Source organism: Pongo pygmaeus, chromosome 11, assembly GCF_028885625.2.
Source record: "Pongo pygmaeus isolate AG05252 chromosome 11, NHGRI_mPonPyg2-v2.0_pri, whole genome shotgun sequence".
Lineage (NCBI taxonomy): Eukaryota > Metazoa > Chordata > Mammalia > Primates > Hominidae > Pongo > Pongo pygmaeus.
This window is the reverse complement of record NC_072384.2, coordinates 110378324-110399642: the sequence shown is the minus strand read 5'-3', so window position 1 is coordinate 110399642 and position 21319 is coordinate 110378324. Positions and strand designations below refer to the sequence as shown.

Genomic DNA, 21319 nt, shown 5'->3' with positions numbered 1-21319 from the left:
AATGGTGTTATAGTCTAGTTACCATTTTTTTGTTTTTTTTTTTTTTGAGACGGAGTCTCGCTCTGTCGCCCAGGCTGGAGTACAGTGGTGTGATCTTGGCTCACTGCAAGCTCCGCCTCCTGAGTTCACGCCATTCTCTTGCCTGAGCCTCCCGAGTAGCTGGGACTACAGGCACCCGCCACCACGCCCAGCTAATTTTTTGTATTTTTTTTTTTTATTAGAGATGGGGTTTCACCGTGTTAGCCAGGATGGTCTCGATCTCCTGACCTTGTGATCCACCGGCCTCGGCCTCCCAAAGTGCTGGGATTACAGGTGTGAGCCACCGTGCCCGGCCGTCTAGTTTCAATTTACATTTATTTTAATATGAGTTAGATCTGGACCATCTTTGCATATGTCTAAAAGCCATTATATTTTCTTTCTGTAAACTGACTGATTATATCCTTTACCCATTTTTCTGTTGAGGATTTGTTGCCTTTTTCATATTGATTTGTAGGAGCTCTTTATATTAGGAAAATTATATTTTATTACATTTTTTTGTTATATACATATATATTAAGGAAATTTGCCCTTTGTTTTTTATGACTTTTTTTCACAGTTTGTCTTTTCTCTTTAATGTTTTCTTTCTATGCAGAAGTTATTTGTTTTTTAATGTGATTGAATTTATCAACCTTTTCATTATACTTCTTGGGTTTTGAGTCAGAATTCAAAATTTTTCTTATTTTGAGTTACAATATAATTATCTTGTATTTTTTTTCTGTTTGTGTTGACATGAATCTCGGTTTGTTTCCCACGCTGGAGTGCAGTGATGTGATCTCAGCTCACTGTAGCCTTCGCCTCCCAGGTACAAGCAGTTCTCCTGCCTCAGCCCCTCAAGTAGCTGAGATTACAGGTGCCTGCCACAATGTCTAGCTTATTTTTGTATTTTCAGTAGAGACGAGGTCTCACCATGTTGGCCAGGCTGGTCTCGAACTCCTGATCTCAAATGATCTGGCCACCTCAGCCTCCTAAAGTGCTGGGATTACAGGCATGAGCCACCACATCTGGCCTGTTTGTTTTCAATAGGGATTATTTTATTGCCCAATATTACTTGTTCAGGAGAAGTTTGAAAGGACAAAACAGTCCATTGTAATCCAAATGATACTTCACCTATGACCAAAAAAATGGACCATTATCTTCCCTTCAGGCCTTTAAATAAACTTGAAGTTACCTGATAAAAGCATTATACACATTGCATTTAAATGGCTATCGTTCTTAGTATGCTGTCATTCATGCTTCCCTTTCATATTCATGAGCATAAGGTTAGTTAGCATCTGCTTAACATGAATGAGACTTGAGAGATGCAGAATTCCACCAGGTTAAGCCTGCCAAGTTGACAAGTCCAGTTCATATGTGCAAAGCCAATGTATGCAAAATTTATTGTCTTTCCATTTAGGAAGGACTCCTATTGAGGAAATAGAGCCTCATGTACAATAGCAGAGGCATATACAACTATTTAGAATAACCTACTTATTATGTCTTTCCTTCTTTCTTTTCTTCCTTCCCTCCTCCTATCTTCTAGTAAAGAAATATTAAGTACCTACCGTGTGCCACACAGTGCCTAGGCATTGGAGATACCATGGTGAACATGATAGAAAGGGTTCCTACCTTCATAGAGCTTATATTTAATTGAGAGAAAAAGTGCAAATGTTAACTAATGCTGTGCTTTGGGGAAAAAAATAGAACTAAAGTAAGGAGACAGAGAATTCTAGGAGAAAGAAGTTTATTTTAGATAAGAGAGTCAGAAGTCCTTTCTGGAATAACTGACGTTTGATTAGAGACTTGATTGAAGTGAGGAGAGAACAAACCACACAGAGATTTAGAGTTAAAGCATTTCCAGTATTTCTGAGTCATTAAACATATTGAGGAAAAGCCATCAGCAAGAAGGAGAATATAGCTGACCTTGGTAGAAATTAATAATTCAAAGAACAGAAAATAACTTCCAGGGCAGCCTGTTGTACTAAAGAAACAATCATGAAAAAAACAAACAAAAAGTGCCTTTAGAAATTAAAAATAAGTCCTGGTGTGGTGGCTCAGGCCTGTAACCCCAGCACTTTGGGAGGCTGAAGTAGGAGGATCCCTTAAGCCCAGGAGTTAAAAGCAGCCTAGGCAACATAGTGAGATACTGTCTCTACAGAAAATTTAAAAATGATCCAGGTATGGTGGTGTCCACCTCTAGTCCCAGCTACTCTAGAGGATAAGGTGGGAGGATTGCTTGAGCCAGGCAGTGGAGGCTGCAGTGAGTCTTGATAGATCGTGCCACCACTCTCCACCCTGGGTGACAGAGCAATACCTTGTCTCAAAAAAAAAAAAAAAAAAAAGGAAGGAAGAAAGAAAGAAAATTTAAAATAAAATCGCTAGAATTAAAATTTTTTAGTATAAGAACTAGAAAATAGAGTCAAATAAATCTCCCAGAACACAAAGAGAAATTATACATGACTATTTCCACAGCCAAAAAGAAGACATGATGTCTTCAGTTTGATAAGGCCCACAAACTTTTGAGCATTGTGAATTAAATAAACAGCCCACTCCTAAACAGATTCTCATGAAATTTCTGAATATCTAGAAGATAAGATGTTAAAGCTTCGAAGGGGAAACAGCTAACAAAAGCAAACTATGACCTATAATGGGTAAGAATGAAACTGCCATTGAAATTCTCATTAGTGACTCCAGATGAAAATAGAATAATGTCTCCAAAGTTCTGAAGGAAAATTTTTTTGATTGTAGGGGTGAAATAAAACTGTCATTATTTTCACATGAAGTAATTTCATAGAAAATCCAAGAGAATCAATAAATTATTAGAACTAATACTATTGTTCCACATTAGTAATAACCAATTAAAAACATATTAAAAAACAAGGTACATTCCCAAAAGCATACTGTCAATTTTCTAAGAATTGACTATATATATATGACTACTATGGAAACAAATTTAAAGCTTTTATATAAGATATAAAGACTTAAAAGTGGGAGACATTCAGTTTCCTGAATTTAAGGTAATCTTAGTCAAAATACCAGCTGTCTATTTTGGAAACTTAACATTCAAAAGTGAATATGGACAAATAAAGGTCCATGAAGAGAAGGGGAGGAGGGTAAACAGGACTACCAGATACTGACTTAACAGTAATAAAGTATGTGGGAACTAGCTCAAGTATAAACAAATGGGCCCAGAATGAGTTCTCCATAGCAATAGTATTTATGTAGATTTAAATATTAAGATATGTTAAAGGCTCAAGTGATCCTCCTGCCATGGCATGTTCATCATGTACATTCCATGCACACTTGAGAAGAGTGTATGGGCTGGATATGGTGGCTCATTCTTGTAATCCCAGCACTTTGGGCTGGTCGCAGGAGTTTGAGACCAGCCTGGGAAACATGGGGAAACCCTGTCTCTACAAAAAAATACAAAAATTAGCTGAGTGTGGTGGTGTGCACCTGTAGTCCCAGCTACTTGGGAGGCTGAGGTGGGAGGATCACTTGAGCCCTGGAGTGGAGTGTGGTACAATCACAGTTCTCTGCAGCCTCAACCTCCTGGGCTCAAGTGATCCTGCACCTCTGCCTCCCAAGTACCTGGGACTATAGGTGTGTGCCACTGTGCCCAGCTAATTTTTTTGTTTTGTTTTGTTTTCTGTAGAGACGGTCTCACTATGTTGCCCCAGGCTGGTCTTGAACTCCTTGGGCTCAAGCTATCCTCCTGCCGTGGCCTCTCAAAATGCTGGGATTATAGGTGTGAACCACTGCACCTGCCATTCTTCAAAGTTTTAGGCATCCACTGTATCCCCTGCAGATAAGGGAGACTACTATATTTATATAGCTGCTTCAGCAATCTAATGGCTAGCGCTTGAGTGGTATGTCTGCTCTGTACTTTTGCTTTTACCTATTACTTTATATTTAAAGTGGTTTTCTTGTGGATGTTATATATTTGGGTGTGGCTTTTTTATCCAATCTGAAGTTTCTGCCTTTTAATTAGAAGTGCTTAGACCATTTATACTTGATGTAATTTTGATAGGGTTAGGTTTAAATTGACCATCTTGCCATTTGCTTTTTATTTTTCCCAAGTTTTTTGTTCTTTTCTTATGCCTTTTTTCTGCCCCCTGGAATTAATTGTTTTTAAATTTGCCTGGTGTTGTTTCACTCTATGCATACATAGATTATTATTTAGCAAAAGATTGAAAGATACCTTGTGAGGATTTCTGGAGCCTTTCTCTGCTTAACTTTTCTGGCATTCTATTCTGCAAATGACAGCTGCCTTGTCCTTCCCCAACTCAAACATCTGTCTCTGCCAGTCAGCTAGACTGCTACTCCCTACTTGAGCCACCTTCTTTGTGCCAAAGTCTGGGAATATACCACCATGCAACAAACTGGTAGATTTAGAGGATCACCTCATTTGTTGTTCATTTCCCAGAGATAACACTCATGTGCTGCCTATTGTCCAAGTTCTGAAAACAGTTGTTTGACATCAGTCCTATAGTTGTTCTCCTTCATGGGCAGAAATGAAAATGCCTTTTCTACTACCAAAACTGATTTTTTAATAGCAACTCCAATTGTAGCTATTGCTTAATATCTTTTCTCACAACGAGTTTGAAAGTGTCTGTGATCATCTGTCACACATTGCATTCCTTGAGAAACACTATAATGTCTAGTTTCTTATTTTAGCTTCTAATTTCCTACTATAGAACGGCAGCCAACAAAATCACTTTATTGAAAGGAAATTTTTCTTTTAAAGATAGGGTGTCACTATGTTGCCCACTTTGGACTCAAACTCCTGAGCTCTAGTGATCCTCCCACCTCAGCCTCCCTGAAACAGTTTTTTAAAGGTCAGAGTGACCTTTCAGTTGCTAGGTCCAATTCTGCACTTCTGACTCCAGTGGTATGGTAGGAACGTTACCATAGAAAAACCTCCAGGTACCACAAAATAGAATGTAAAATATAAAGAATATTTTGTACAATACATAAATCATCTGGTTAAAAAAAAAATCCTCAGAATAAGAGAAACGGAGAGGAAAGAGAAGTGTGGTTGGTGCGGGGCCGGGGGGGCAGAAGAGAAACATACTAAGAATCCAGAGAAAGGAGTGACCCATTGAATTCTGAAGCTTTCTTATGAATATTTTCCAATTAAACTCCATAGAAGTTTTTATTTGATATTCCTGAGAGTGACTGGAGGCAAAAACCTGGAAGATGTGAGGAGTCATTTTAGAAATCCTGCATAAAGCCAAGAGTCTTCAATGGCAGGCTATAGACTTTGTGAACGGGTGAACTAGAACTCAGATCTACTGTACAGAGATGCAGAGAACTTGCCTTTCTTAGCCTTGGGCTCTGGTTGAAAAGGGAAAATAGAGTTCCTGCATAGAATTTATAATAAGTCAGGCCTCTTTTATTTTTGAAGTTTGAAATGATGCTACTGAAGTGTTTTTGTTTTTGTTATGAAGATAAGAATTGGGTTTTAAAATAGGTTAGAACAGTAGTTCTAGATGGCTAGCTCAGACAAATAGACATCCTTTCTAGGGGAATAAACTCTCAACAGAAGCTTCCAAATATCCCATGAACAAAGTTTCAACAAAAATGAATTCTCAATAAGAAAAAAAAAAATTACAGAACACACAACACTAAGGCCACATGATGAGAGTCAGTAAAAATGAACAAACAAAGACAAAACCATACACGTATGTATTAATATATGCATGCATATGTATGAATATACAAAATAAATCTCTCTAAAATGTGTATATGTATGTGTGTGTGTATATATATGCACACATATTCCTACAAAATAACTTCAAATATTAGAATTATCCATACAAAATGTAAAAATAAGTAAGTTTAATTTTTTTAAGGAAAATACATCAGAAAATTGCTAATATGATTAAAAAGTGTATAGACAGAGCTAAAGACAGAATTGCGTTGAAAGATCAAGCTCAATAAAATTACACAAAAGACAGCACAGAGAGAAATAATAAATGGAAAATATGAAAAAAGAATTAATAAAAATAAAGATTAGAGGACAAAGTCTAACTTAGGTCTCCAGAAGCTGGCTTCTGCAACCACTATTACCCTGAAGCTCTGGCAGGAATTTTTAAATTTGATGCAAATGCCAGTAATGATAGTTATGGGGATGCTTTTGGTGATGTTTCAGGAGGCATGAAGCACATGGCCAGTTTTCACTTCTGAGCATTTTTGACCAATGTTTTCCTCAGAACATTTGCTGAATACTGAGGCTGCACAGAGCAGGATGCTTAACACATAAATGGCAAAAGTCCCTTATAAGCAGGGTGGCATTGTTCAGTATACTCTTAAGATTAGAGGTCTGGATGACTGGGGATAATTCTACAAAATAAATCAAATATTTGGTTGAAAACCTTGAGGGGCAAATCATATGTATGAATCATACTAGGGCTGCAACCCAGATTTAACTGCTCATACTCTCAGATTAAGGAGAGTATTTTATCTAGCTAGTAGTGGGGAGAGAGAACCCCCACTAGAGAAAGATCACATCCTTTGGAACCTATGTGGTTTTTAAAACATAGCATCTGTCATTGAATCAAAGATTAGTAGGCATGGTGAAAAGGACATGACCAAAATTCAAGAGAAAAAACAGACAATAGAGACAGATACTCAAGTGATTCTGATACTGGATTTAGATGGGAAAAACTATTAAATAATTATTTAAAAGGAATGCCTTTAAATGCATTTTATTTAGAGAATGCCTAAATAATCCTGAATAGAGTGTTAGTAGAAATACGGACATTAAAGCCATTCTGACAAAACCTCAGGTGGAAATGAGGAACATGTTATTGGAAACGAGAGGAAAAGTGATCCTTGTTATAAAGTGGCAAAGAGCTTGGCTAAATTGTGTTCATATAATTCATATATTTAAAAAAAAAATAGAGAACAGGTAGAAGAAAACACACGATTTCATCAGATAATTAGAATCCTTTTTTAAAAAAGAATTATATAAACATTCTCAAACTGAAAATACAACATGAGGAATTAATGCCTCACCAGATAAATTTAACTACAAATTAGGTGGAGCAGAAGATAAAATTAGTGTACTGAAAGACTAATTAATAGAAAACACTAAAATGGAAGCACAGAGATAAAGAAAAAATACAGAAAAATAGAGAAATGTATGATTAGATGAAAAAAAAATCTATATATGTTATTGGAGCCTAGAAAAAAGGAGAAAGAATAAGGCAGAAGTAACATTTGAAAAATAATAATAATATCCCTCAAACTAATAAAGGTCATCAACCCATAGACTCAAGAAATTCTGTGAACCTCCAAGAGAACAAATACATGGAAATTACATCAAGGCATATGTGATGGTTAATTTTATGTGTCAATTTGACTGGGATAAGGGATGATCAGATAGGGTGAGGGTGTTTCCAGAGGCTATTAGCATTTGAATTTTTAGGCTAAATAAAGATTATCTTCACCAATGCAAGTGACCATGATTCAATCTCTTGAGGGGATGACTAGAACAAAAAGGTGGCGAAAGGCTGAATTTGCCATCTCTGTTTGAGCTGGCATATATTCTCCCGCACTTGGACATTGGCACTCCTGGTTCTCAGGCCTTTGGACTTGGACTTACACCATTGGCCTCCTGATTTTCAGGCGTCTGAACTCAGACTGGGATTTACACCATTAGCTCCCCTGATTCTCAGGCCTTTCAATTCTGAGTTACACTGTAAGTTTTCCTGCAGAAAGCAGATGATGGGATTTCTTGACCTACATAATTGCATGAGCCAATTCCTACAATAAATTTTTTTCTCTTTCTCTAGTTCTGTTTTTCTGGAAAGTCATGACTAACACAGATTTTGGTACTGAGAAATGGGAGTGCTGCTGTAATGAATGCCTGAAAATGTGGAAGTAGCTTTGGAACTGGGTAATGGATAGGGGCTGGAAGAGTTTTGAGGTGCATGCTAGAAAACACCTACATTGTTGTGACTGGATCTTTAAAAGTGATTCTAATGAGGGCTCAGAAAGAAAAGAGGAGCACTTTGGAGAAAGCCTCCATCTTCTTAGAGAATGCCTACATAATCCTGAACAGAATGTTGGTAGATATATGGACGTTAAGGCCATTCAGATAAAACCTCAGATAGAAATGAGGAACATATTATTGGAAACTAGAGGAAAAGTAATCCTTGTTATAAAGTGGCAAAGAGCTTGGCGAAATTGTATTCATGTTCTAGTGTCTTGTGGAAGGTAGAAATTGCAAGCAATGAAATTGGTTATTTGGCTGAGAAAATCTCTTAGAAAATTGCTGAAGGACCAACCTGGTTCCTCCTTCTGACTGCTTATGATAGAATGCCAGAAGAAATGACTACAAGAGGAACTGTGAATCAAAAAGAAAGCAGAACTTAAAGATTTGGAAAAGTCTTAGCCTATTCATACTGTAAAGAAAGAGAAAGCCTGCTTTGGAGAAAACACTGAGGGTATGGCCGAGGAGCCTTTTGATAGAGATTAGTGTGGATCAGCCCTCTCTACAGAAGCCAGGAGATATTCTCCAAGACAATAGAAGACAATAGAAGAATGGCCCTGAAGGCAATTTAGAGATAATGGAGGCTGCCCCTCCCAGCATAGGCCCAGAGTGCAAAGTCCCTTCGGGCAAAGAAGTTTCAAATATGGAGCCACCTGAGCCTGTGAGACCTCTCAGCATGCACTGCCCAATAGAACCTTACATTATGGGTTCTGCTCCCCACCACTGGCTTCTCTAAAGTGTGGCTCTGGTGGGCCTGATATAGTTTAGGCTGTGATGGCCAACCCTGTAGGCAGCACAGGTGGTAGATTTTGGTGGTGTCTACACAGTCTCTGCCAACACTTAGGGAACCATGGCTTAGGCTATGCATGACAAAGCCACTGGTGCATGATTCTAGCCTAGGAGAGCCACAGGCCCTTGACCCCAAGTCACCTTGAATGGCAGAGGCAGAATAACCACCTGGAAGAGCCACAAGCTTGGGACTCCAGCCAATAGCTGTGGAGATGGGACCATAGCCTACTGGGTCTGGAAGGCAAAGCATCAAGCAGAAGGTTATCCTGGAGCCTTTAGGTTTAATGGAATTTGCCCTGTTGGGTTGGTTTGCTCAGAACCTGTCATTTCTTTCTTCTTTCCTATTCCTTTATTTTGGAATAGGAATATCTATCTTATGCCTCTCCCACCATAGTATTTTGGAAGCACATAACATGTTGGTTTTAGAGGTTCACAGTTGGAAAGCAATTTGCCTCAGGATGAATTGTATACCTTGAGTCTCACCCATATCTGATTTAAATGATATTTAGATGAGATTTTGGACTTTGGAATTTTTTAGTTGATGCTGGAATGAGTTAAGATTTTTGGGCTGCTGGAATGGAATGAAATATTTTGCATGTGAGAAGGACATGTATTTTGGGGGGCTTGGGTGCAATGCTATAGACTGAGTCTCCCCCAAAACTCATATGTAGAAACCTGATTCCCAATGTGATGTTATTTGGATAGGGCCTTTGGGAAGTTATTAGGTCATGAGGTCATTAATGGAATTAGTGCCCTTATAATAGGAACCCCAGAAAGCTCTTCCTTCCATCATGTGAGGTTACAGCCATCTTATCAGTGAGAAAGTAGACCTTTGTCAACATTAAATCTGCCAGCACTTTGATCTAGTACTTTTTAGTCCCCAGAACTGTGAGAAGTAAATTTCTATTATTTACCTAGTCTATGGTATTTTGTTATAGCAGTCTGAATGGACCAAGACAGAATCTTATGGTAAGCCTGCTAAAAAAGTAAAGACACAGAGAAAATATTAAAAGCAGCCAGAGCAAAAAGGGCACATTACTTTCAAGTGGGGGCAATAATAAAACCTATAGCTAACTAATCACCAGAAATGAGAACCAGAAGAGTGAAAGTATCCTTAAAGTAATAAAAAAAAAAAAAAAAGCCAACCCAGAATTCTGTATTCATAAAAATATCATTAAAAATGGTAAGATGCAAATGTTTCAAACAAGTAAAAACTGAGAGAATTCGGAGAAAGCAAACCTACACTATGATAGTAGCAAAGGGAGAAGTAATATGATCCCACATGGAAGTAGGGAATTGTAGGAAAGAGCTATGAGCAATGAGACGAGATAAATATATGGGTGGTATTCATGAATGTTGATGATACAAACAATAATACCAATATATCGTGGGGTCATAAATATATGTAGAATTAAAATGCCTAACAATGGTGATGCAAAAACAGGAGAGTAAATGGAGTTCTAATGTCCTAGTATTTCCAGGGAAATGGTAAAAGGAATACTTTGTATTATACTGTAAAAGCCAGCTGGCTAAGGATGCACATTGTAATCTCTATGGAAACCACTAAAAGAAAGTAAAAGAATGAATAAATTAAAATTAAGAGATGGGAAAAATTTAAGAAAATATTTCATTAATCTTAAAGCAAAGTGGGAATCAATGAAATATAAAACATGCATACAATATAGAAAGTGAACAAGTCCAGTTACTGGCTCCTTGAAGAGGTTAATAAACTTGATAAACTCCTAGCAGGATTCTCAAGAATAACCTTAGCTTGGTTTGACATGTTAAAAATCGGTTAATGCAGCCAGGTGCAGTGACTCACGCCTGTAATCCCAGCACTTTGGGAGATGGAGGCAGGCTGGATCACTTGAGGTCAGGAGTTCGAGACCAGCCTGGTCAACTGGTGAAGCCCTGTCTCCACTAAAAATACAAAAAGTAGCTGGGCACAGTGGCACGTGCCTGTAATCCCAGCTACTCAGGAGGCTGAGGCAGGAGAATCGCTTGAACCCGGGAGGCAGAAGTTGCAGTGAGCCGAGATCCTGCCACTGCACTCTAGTCTGAGCAACAGAGCGAGACTGTCTCAAAAAAATAAAATCTGTTAATGCAATTTGTCAGTTTAATAGAGTACAGAAGAAAAGTCATGTAATCATTTTATTAGGTTCAAAAAAAGCATGTGATTAAATTCAACATTAATATATTTTTTTCAAGTTCTTTTGGCAAGCTAGGAATATATTCTGATAAAGAACCATACCCCCCCCCCAAAAAAAAAAAACGCTGCAATCCATATCATTCTTATTCTGATAAATTAAAAGCATTCCCATTACAATCAGGAACAAAACACAAATGTCTCCTTTGATCATTTTTATTCATTATTGAATTGGTGAACCCATCCAGCATGGTTGGAACTCCCTAAAAAAAAACCAGTAGGATTGAAAGAAAAAAATTACAGTTATCATTCCCAGCTAGTATGTTTAGATAATCAAAGACTAGAAGAAGCTATATATTATTAGAAAAAGAAAGTTTATAGCAAAGTTGTAGAATACATTCAATATATAAAAGTTAATTATATTTTTACATCCCTTTTATGATTGAATTAATAAATACTAAAGTTAATTGGGAAAACATCTAGAAAAATATTTGTAAAACTTTTGTAGAATTGGAAAATTTTATTTAAAGATAACCTAAATAAATATAGAGATAGCCATTTATGGATGCTTTGGCTGTGATATTCTAATACGGTTTTTCCTTGCAGACTTTGCCTTCAAAAGAAACAACATTTTTAAACACTACACAAATGCCTTGCCTGGAATCAGCTTCAACTTGGAGTAGCTATGAACACAATTCGGAGTCTTACCTATTAAGAGAACATGTATCAGAGTTAGATTCCTCTTTCCATCCTGTTCTATCATTGCCATCAGGTAAGCCTCCTTGTAACAATTTCTAAGTAATGATATTTTCTATACTGAAATCTAATCCTCTAAATACAGAGACTCTAATAAAATCTTATTTTATCAATTGTTTTTTTTTTTCCAGTAGATATTAGAACTAAGCAATGCCTTGAGATTTAAATTTGTTGTAGAGGAATTAATCTAGTCACATGCACGGTTAATGTTCTATCTGTGTAAGTTGATTCTTTAATTCCTTCTAAACCAACTTGATTTACTTTGGGAAATTACTAGGTTTTTATCTTGTTAAATTTTGAGCATTTTATTGGTAACATGGCTGTGCTGTTGAAATGTTACTGAATAACGGTAATTCAGTGTTCTTTTTCTAATGTGCTGTTATACATGGAAGTTTCCCTGTCATAAAATATTTCTCCATTTATAATCTGCATTGAATTTCTCAATGCAGAGGGAAGAAAACTGCGTACCTATAAGTATAGTCAACCTCAAGAGTATCGGTACTCTATAACTGAGTAAATGAGGCTTATACATCCTCACATCTCTAAAGTATTTTTTTTTTTTTTTGAGATAGGGTCTTGCACTGTTGCACAGGCTGGAGTATAGTGGCGTGAACATAGCTCACTGCAGCCTTGACCTCTTGGGCTCAAGTAATCCTCCCACCTCAGCCTCCCAAGTAGCTGGAACTACTTGGGTGCATGACACCACACCCAGCTAATTTTTAAATTTTTTTGTAGAGGTGGGGTCTCACTATGCCCAGGCTGGTCTTGAACTTCTAGCCTCAAGTGATCCTCCCACCTCAATCTCCCAAAAATGCTAGGATTACTCTAGGTGGTTTTAAATTTTCGGTTCTTGATTTTTGTGGAATCTTAAAGTAAATATTTAGGGGAGAAAGAAAACATCCCTCACATTGGTTATCTCCAGTTCTTCTCTTTACTGGGGGATATCTCAACTTAGCTTTTGTTCCATTTTCTGCTTATGGTTCTGATGGTCTTTTAAATTCTCAAAATCAAGGGACTGATCTATTTGTAAAGCGCTATGTTTTGAACCTGTCCCCCTGCCCTGAGTCTCAATTTAGTTTTTATCAGTAGTAGAGTGGTTTCTTAGCTACACCATTACCCTGATTTAAGTTTTTAACAAGAACTATTTTATTCTATATTTGAGGAAACCTTAATAATATGACAAAATAATAATCCATATAACAATAATAATGTAGCTAACATTTAGTCTTAGCATATACTGAGCTCTGTATATATTAAGCACATTACATTTTCTTGTTTAATTCCCACAACTCCATGAGAATAGATATCTTTGTTCTGTTCATCTTACATATGAGAAAACTAAGCTTCGTGATACTACTCATCCAAGATTACTCGGCTAATAAATGATGAGCCAGGATTTGAGGTAGTCATTCTCCAGAACCAAACTACTCACCATTACTTTACTGCCTGTTTTCTTATTAGCAAATATATTTCTCTGATGACATAACCCTGAGAGCTGGTATAAATACTCTTTATCCTAAGACTCTTATGCCCCCTCTAATAAATGAGATTAGATTGTTTATCTACTATTTCATGATATCCATTCCTTCTTACATTCAATAAAAATCTCAATACCTACTATATGTAAGTACTAAATAAATGCTAGGAGTATAAATACAAATAAATCCCTCAAGGTACTTGCATTCTAGTTTAAAACAACTGAAAGGTAATGTTTCAAAGCAATGAAATATTTTTACAAAAGCTGACAGGTCACGTGCGGGTATTAAGAAAGGCATATAGACCGAACAAGGACCTTTTCTTGTGAGATCATGTTTTCCCACAAATCGCAAAGAACAGTGGTAGAACTGGTGATACTCTCCTTATAAGTATAATATTGCTTTGGAGAAACAAATGCAACAAACTTATGTTTAGGTAATTGGAAAATATCAGAATCCTGAAATGTTTAAGGAGCATTTTATTTTTTTTTTTTTTCTTTTTTTTTTTCTTTTATTATTATTATTATTATTATTATTATACTTTAGGTTTTATGGTACATGTGTGCAATGTGCAGGTAAGTTACATATGTATACATGTGCCATGCTGGTGCGCTGCACCCACCAACTCGTCATCTAGCATTAGGTATATCTCCCAATGCTATCCCTCCCCCCTCCCCCCACCCCACAACAGTCCCCAGAGTGTGATGTTCCCCTTCCTGTGTCCATCTGTTCTCATTGTTCAATTCCCACCTATGAGTGAGAATATGCGGTGTTTGGTTTTTTGTTCTTGCGATAGTTTACTGAGAATGATGATTTCCAATTTCATCCATGTCCCTACAAAGGACGTGAACTCATCATTTTTTATGGCTGCATAGTATTCCATGGTGTATATGTGCCACATTTTCTTAATCCAGTCTATCATTGTTGGACATTTGGGTTGGTTCCAAGTCTTTGCTATTGTGAATAATGCCGCAATAAACATACGTGTGCATGTGTCTTTATAGCAGCATGATTTATAGTTTAAGGAGCATTTTAAAGGAGAATATTTCATTTTTATTCCCATTTTCATTTTGTCACCTAATTTTCATATGATCATAATACCAACATTCAAACTCATCTTACCTCTGTCCTTTGGTACAAACTCCATGATGATACTCATGCACTAATTTTTGTTTTGCGTATTTTTCCACACTTGAGTGTGGATCTGCCACTAAGATACATCATTTGAAGAAGAGATCATTTTTTTTCTGTTTAAAATCCAGACCCAGCCGGGTGGGCACAGTGGCTCATGCCTGTAATCCCAACACTTTGGGAGGCTGAGGTGGGAGGACTGCTTGAGCTCAAGAGTTCAAGACCAGCCTGGGAACATAATAAGACTTTGTCTCTAAAGAAAAAAATTTTCTAATTAGCCAGGCATGGAGGTGTGCACCTATAGTCTCAGCTACTTGAGAGGCTGAGGTGGGAGGACTGCTTGAGCGCAGGAGATTGAGAATGCAGTGGGCCAGAATCATGATACTGCACTCCAGCCTGGGCAACAGAGCCAGTCCCTGTCTCAAGAATAAAAACAAATAAAAAATAAAATCCAGGCACTTCCTGGGTCTATCCTCATTTATGTATTCAAATGAGTTTCCTTGAAGTACCTTCTTTCAATAGCCAAATTTTCATTATTATCAACTGCTTTATAAAATATGTTCTCAAGGAAAAGTGAGGTGTCTCTTAATAAATGCTTTTTCAGATGATTTTGTTTTTTCATTCTTGGCTGAAAGAAAAAACCTTTAGTAAATGTGAAGCATAACTACTTCATTGCTTAACTCCTCTTTGGTTGTAAGAGTACAGAATATAAACATAGTGAATTGAAAGTCTCCAAGCCTCTATTTAAAAACAAAACTAGCTTGTCAATAGGTTTTAATCTTTATAAAAGTATATTCATTGTGATACATAATATGGTAAATTAAGGGAATGTGAACTTTGATGTTTTCATAAAAGGTTGCATCTGACTTACAGTGGTTTTCTCCCAAGAAGTTAAAAGCATGTAATTTTTTGGAAACTTCATTATTTCAAATGCAAAGTTTGTAGGGATGGGATGGAATGCATTTAGAGTCAGCCAGATTTGGGTGAAGGTTTTCTTAAAGACTTCTTGGGTATATTTGTTTCCATTCATCTGTGAATAGTATTTATTAATACTTATAATTACTGTTCATCTTATGTACTATTTTAGGAAGTTCATGAAGTTGTTTCTCTGTTAGCTTTTTAATTTGTTGATTAAGTGCACCTAACCAGTAATTTCTAAAATACTGCTACCCAACATGCTTGGAAAGAGTATTTTGTCACTTCCGATAGTTGTTCCATTTCAAACTTTTGCTTATTTTCTTAAGCTTATGTGCTATTTATAGAAAGAAAGCAATTTTAATGTTACAATCTGTAATCCTAGTATTACAAAGAGTGGTATTTGAAAATACCTTTTTTACTTTATTTTTCCAGATGTGCCTCTTCATTTTCACTTTGAAGCACTGTTAAAAAAGACTGAAATAAAAGGCAGTCTTGCTGAAAATAAATTTGTAGATGAATATATCATATCTCCATCACCTGGTATGTCACATTTACAGTTCTTGTACTCTATATGCCTGTTTATGTCTTTATAGTTACTATTTTTGCATTCTAAGGAAATAAAATTTAAGAAAAGAATAAATGAAAATCCTTAATTTTTAATACTCACTTTTTACAAATCACGTACACATAAAATACAAGAAGAATCTTAACATGAAATGCGCAATACCTATTAAATTGTAATTATGAACTATTACTGATAAATATAATAAAAATTTAAATAAATGTGGAGAAACAGCATTTCTGTATGGTAAGATCAATAAAAATATAAATTCTTCCTAATAGTTCATATGATTAATGTAATGTAACCTGAAGTTCTCATAGAATTTGTTTAACTTAAAATAATTCTACAGCACAATGGGAAGACTAAACAGGGGAAAATATAAAAGGAATTATTATTAAAAGTTTAGAGAAAATCTAGCCCAAGCACATATGGAAACATGACAAAAATCTATAATAATGTAGATTCTATTTTGTTTATATTTAAGAAAATAGATCAATGAAGTAAACTCTATAGTTGATTATATATCAGGGAAGAATTGTATATCAGTGGGAAAGTGGAGAACCATTGGTTCTCATGGAGAGAGTCTTTCCCAGTAAAATTCTTTTACATATTCATTTAATGCTATGAATCAGAATAAGTTCTAGTTAATTCCAAGAATTGTACATAAAACATTAAAACTACAAAATAAAACTTGAGGAAATTATAATGAAATGTTTATGAGTTCTGTAAATGTGGGTGAGTTCTATGCTTGGAAGCAATTAGAAGAAGAAAGAAAACAACATATTTTGATTATCTACAAAGTTAAAATCTAAACATCAGAAAAGTCATATAAATTTAAGATAAATTATTTCTACATGAAATAATCTACCTCAAAAACTCGAGTCAAATGAATACCTGTTAGAACTGGGGTCTTATTATAAAATAAATTTATAAAAATCAGCAGCTTTTATAAGTACCAGTAGTAACTAGATAGCCTATGTAAAGGAATAAATTGTTAGACATATTGACAATGAAAATATAAAGTATTTTTAATCAAACTTAACAAGTACCTACATGAGGACTACTTCAAAAGTTCAGTGAGAAACATGAGGACATTCCTATATGGAGATAAATATCCTGTTCCTGTCAGAAGACAGTATCATAACTAAAGTTGTCAATTTTCCCCAAATTAATTTACAAGTAGAATATAATCCTAATCAGAATCAGAGGTATTATTGGAACGAAGTTATTCTGGAAGTTTATCTCAAACAGAAAATGTTGAAGAATAGCCAATTACATTTTTAGAAGATTAATAGCAGGACTATGAAGTTATAATCACTAAAACATGGTGGTTCTGATAGAAGGCAGATCAAGGGAGCTTAAAAAAAGCCTAGAGACAGAAGGTGGTATTTCCTACCATGTTGAAAAAATGGCTTAGTCAATAAATAATAATGACAACAACAACAAATTCTTATGAAGCATCATTTATATGTCAGCACTGGTTGAAGGGCTTTATATTACTTAATTATTTAAGTCTGTATAATTCTGTAAGGTAGGTATTAGTATTCTCCTTGACTAATCTTCCCCAAATTACAGTTGAGTAACAGAAGAGCCAGAATTCAAACCCAAGCAGTCTGGCTTGGAGCCATGCTCTATATAACTAAGTTTCCGTTGTAATCAAAGGCATTAAATAACGACTCTTTGGAAGAATTAAAAACTGAGATCACTAACTCATAAAGCACTTTAAAACAAATTTAAGGTGGATGAACATTAAAATACATTTCAGTTGGATTAAAAAGTTAAATGTTAAAAATGAATGTCTTAAAAGAATAACAAGAAAAAGTGTACTTGATGATAATAATGAAAATAATACTAACTGAGCTTATAGTCAGACACTATGCAAATATTTACTACTTTTGCCTGTAACGTTAATGATTTTAAACACTATAATCATCAATTTTGGCACAACTATAGTAAAAATAGCACCCTCAAATATCTTGGATATTAAGAATTGATAGAAGCCTTTTGGGGAGCTCTGCAAAATGCATTACAAGGCGTTTAAACTATGTATTTTTTTATAAGTTCAGTGTGGCTTAAAAACTCCCTTGTTTACTTTTGTACCTATTCCCAATAAATGTTTACTGGACTGTTAACCCTGCATTCTGACCCAATTATTCCATTTCCAAGAATCTAGTCTAATCCTAAATATAAAACCTTTTTTCACAACTATATTCATCGTAACATATTTTTGTGATAATGAAAAATTAGCAACAACTTGAAAAGCATAATAGGGATATGGTTAAATACACTACAGTGGAATATACAGCCTTAAAAAATATCTTAAAAGTTCATATAAGGATGGAAACATACTTATCAAAGAATGTTGTGATATAAAAGGATAAAAATATTTTACTTCTATGTCTGGTACAATTATAGCCATGTAGAAATATTTATTGTTATATCAACCAAATGCAATGTGTGGACCTTGTTGAGATTGATTTGAATAAACCTGCTGTTTATACACACACACATAATTTTTGAAACATAGAAATTTGAACACGGTCTAGCTGTTAGATATTAGAATTATTGTTAATTTTGCTACTTGTAATAATGCATTGTGGTTACATAAACCCAGACGTACTTTTTCAGTTTGTTAGAGATTCACACTAACATATATGTAGATGAAAAGTTATGTCTGGGATTTGCTTTCAAATACTCTAGCAAAAATGTTGGTGGGAGAGATGAAACAAGATTGGTTATAAGTTGTTCACTGCTGAGACTGAAGGATAGGTATACGGGAGTTCATTATTCTAGTCTCCTTTGTGTTTATTTGAAAATTTTCCACAGTAAAAATTAAAGAGAAAAAAGATGAAGGCACCAAGGATGAAGAACAGTTATCTATGCTGAGGGGGAAAAGCCTAAAGAAATACAGAAAAATATAAATATTATGTGCAGTTACCTTTAAATGATGCGATTTCACTTGTTGGAATTTGTCCCGAGACTAGATTGTTTTCAAAAGGGGAAAAAAATATATCCATGAAGATGATTATTTTAAGAATGTCTCTAATAGCATTATCATTATGATGATAAGTATCATGGCCAACAGCTAGGAAATAGCTAAAGAACATTGTTTCTAATCACGGAATGTTATATAACCATCTGAAAAAGTAATAGAGTTATGTGGTAAAAATATAAGTATACATTTAATTAAAATTACGATTTCATATTTGAAATACATACATATGAAATATAAAACATTATTGACTGAGAGAGTATGCAAATACAAAAATATATGCTATTAGAGATTAGATAATTATATTTCTTTTAATGTTGTTCTACTATTTGATTTAAAAAAATAAGGCAGGTCGGGCGTGGTGGCCCACACCTGTAATCCCAGCATTTAGGGAGGCTGAGGCAGGAGGATCGCTTGAGCCCAGAGTTCAAGACCAGCCTGGGAAATATAGTGAAACCCCATCTCTACAAAAAATACAAAAATTAGCTGGGCATGGTGGCGTACACCTGTGGTCCTAACTACTTTGGAGGCTGAGGCAGGAGGATCATTCGAGCCTGGGAGGTTGAGGCTGCAGTGAGCCATAATTACAGCACTGCACCTCAGGGTGGGTGACAAAGTGAGACCCTGTTTCTAAAAAAAAAAAATAATAAGGCAGTTAAACGTGTTAGGCACACAATTAAGGGGAATGCATAAATAATGTAATGAGAAATTTCATCCTATATATCTGTCTTAAATAGCTGGTCATTAATTTTTCTTTTGCTGTTAGTGATTTGAGTTCAGAATTTATTGAGCACTTAGTGCCAGGCAGACTATTAAGTGCTGAAGAATCAAAGGTGAATTACAGGAAGTCAAAATTATAATGTAATGGAAGAAGACACAAATAACTATTATATAGTATAATGGACATAGATGATAAATACATTTGAAGGCTGAGTGTGGTGGCTCATGCTTGTAATCCCAGCACTTTGGGAGGCTGAGGTAGGGGATCGCTTGAGCCCAGGAGTTCAAGACCAGCCTGGGCAACATGGTAAAACCCTGTCTCTACAAAAAATATAAAAATTAGGCAGGCATGGTGGTGCATGCCTGTAGTCCCAGGGACTTAGGAGGCTGAAGCAGGAGGATTGCTTGAGCCCAGGAGCTTGAGGCTGCAATGAGCAATGATTGCATCACTGCACTCCAGCTTGGGTGACAGAGTGAGACTCGATCTTAAAAAGAAATTATATAAAGAAGATATAAATAAGGAGTATGTAACTGCTTAGAAGGCAGAAAAAGAGAGGTTAAGGGAGATGAGAAATGGGCAAGGAGAGGAACTCCAGAAAGATGGTGATGCCAGGTGCAGCTTCGACTACTTAATTGGAATTTACAGAGAAAGAAGGGTGAAGCATTCCAGATTAATGCTTCTCAAACTTTAAAATGTAAGTAAGTTACTTCGGGGATATTGTTAGAATGCAGAGTCTGATTTAATAAGTCTGGAATGGGACCTGAAATTCTGCATTTCTAACAAGGTCCCAGGTGATTCAGATGCTGTTGGCCCATACTAAGTAACAAGTCTTTAAATAACAAAAACAAACATATGTCTTGTCATGGAGACATGACACAGTATGATATATTCAAATATCTATAAATAAGGCCAGGCGCAGTGGCTCATGCCTGTAATCCTACCACTTTAGGAGGCTGAGGCAGGTGGATCACCTGAGGTCAGGAGTTTAAGACCAGCCTCGGCAACATGGTGAAACCCCATCTGTACTAAAAATACAAAGACTAACCCAGGGGGGTGGTGCACACCTGTGGTCCCAGCTACTCAGAAGGCTGAGGCACAAGAATCACTTGAACCCAGGAGGTGGACGTGCAGTGAGCCAAAATGGCGCCAATGCACTCCAGCCTGGGTAACAGAGCGAGACTTCATCTCAAAACAAACAACAACAACAAATATCTATAAATAACTTGGCATTCTTGTAGGGTAAGTTGTGTGAAGGCAGTAGACAGATCTTTGCTTGGATTTATCCTGTATGGTCCATTAGATTTGGCAGTTTACAATGGCATTGCTGATTTCAGGCAACAAGCAGAGAAAAGCCAAACTGTAGTGGGTTGAAAAGTGAATGGATGACTCGTTTAATCATGAGGAATACCAGACAAAACCAATTTAAGGGTTTATACTTACCAAAATATTCAAAGTTATGAAAGTTATGGAAGACAGTGGAACTGTTTCAGATATAAGATCTGACAACTGCAATGCTATCTGCAATGAATAGTTGAAATTATCTGTAAATAACATTATAGAGATATTAGTGAAATCTGAATAAGGTCTATAGATTAGCTAATGGTACTGAACTGCATGGCTACATAAGAGAATGTCCTTTGTTTTGAGAAATACACATTGATGTATTTAGGGCTAAAGGGGCATCATGTCAGCAACTAAATTTCATTTGTGGTCTGAAAGAAGGAGGTAAAGCAAATGTGATATGATGTTAACATTTGGGGGATTTCAGAAAAGGGTATACAGAAATTTTTTGTTCTATTTCAAGTTTTCTGTAAT

At 35.9% G+C, this 21319-nt stretch overlaps 1 protein-coding gene across 15 annotated transcripts in view; it reads left to right on the top strand.

The window, feature by feature from the left end:
• Window positions 1-21319, top strand: part of KANSL1L (KAT8 regulatory NSL complex subunit 1 like) — a 151856-nt gene that overhangs the window by 117423 nt on the left and 13114 nt on the right. For all 15 annotated transcript variants that reach the window (XM_063647918.1, XM_063647909.1, XM_054477215.2 and 12 more), the window contains exons 7-8: window positions 11556-11721; window positions 15662-15769. In XM_063647918.1, coding sequence (XP_063503988.1) covers window positions 11556-11721; window positions 15662-15769 — 274 coding nt within the window. The remainder of the gene's footprint in view (window positions 1-11555; window positions 11722-15661; window positions 15770-21319) is intronic.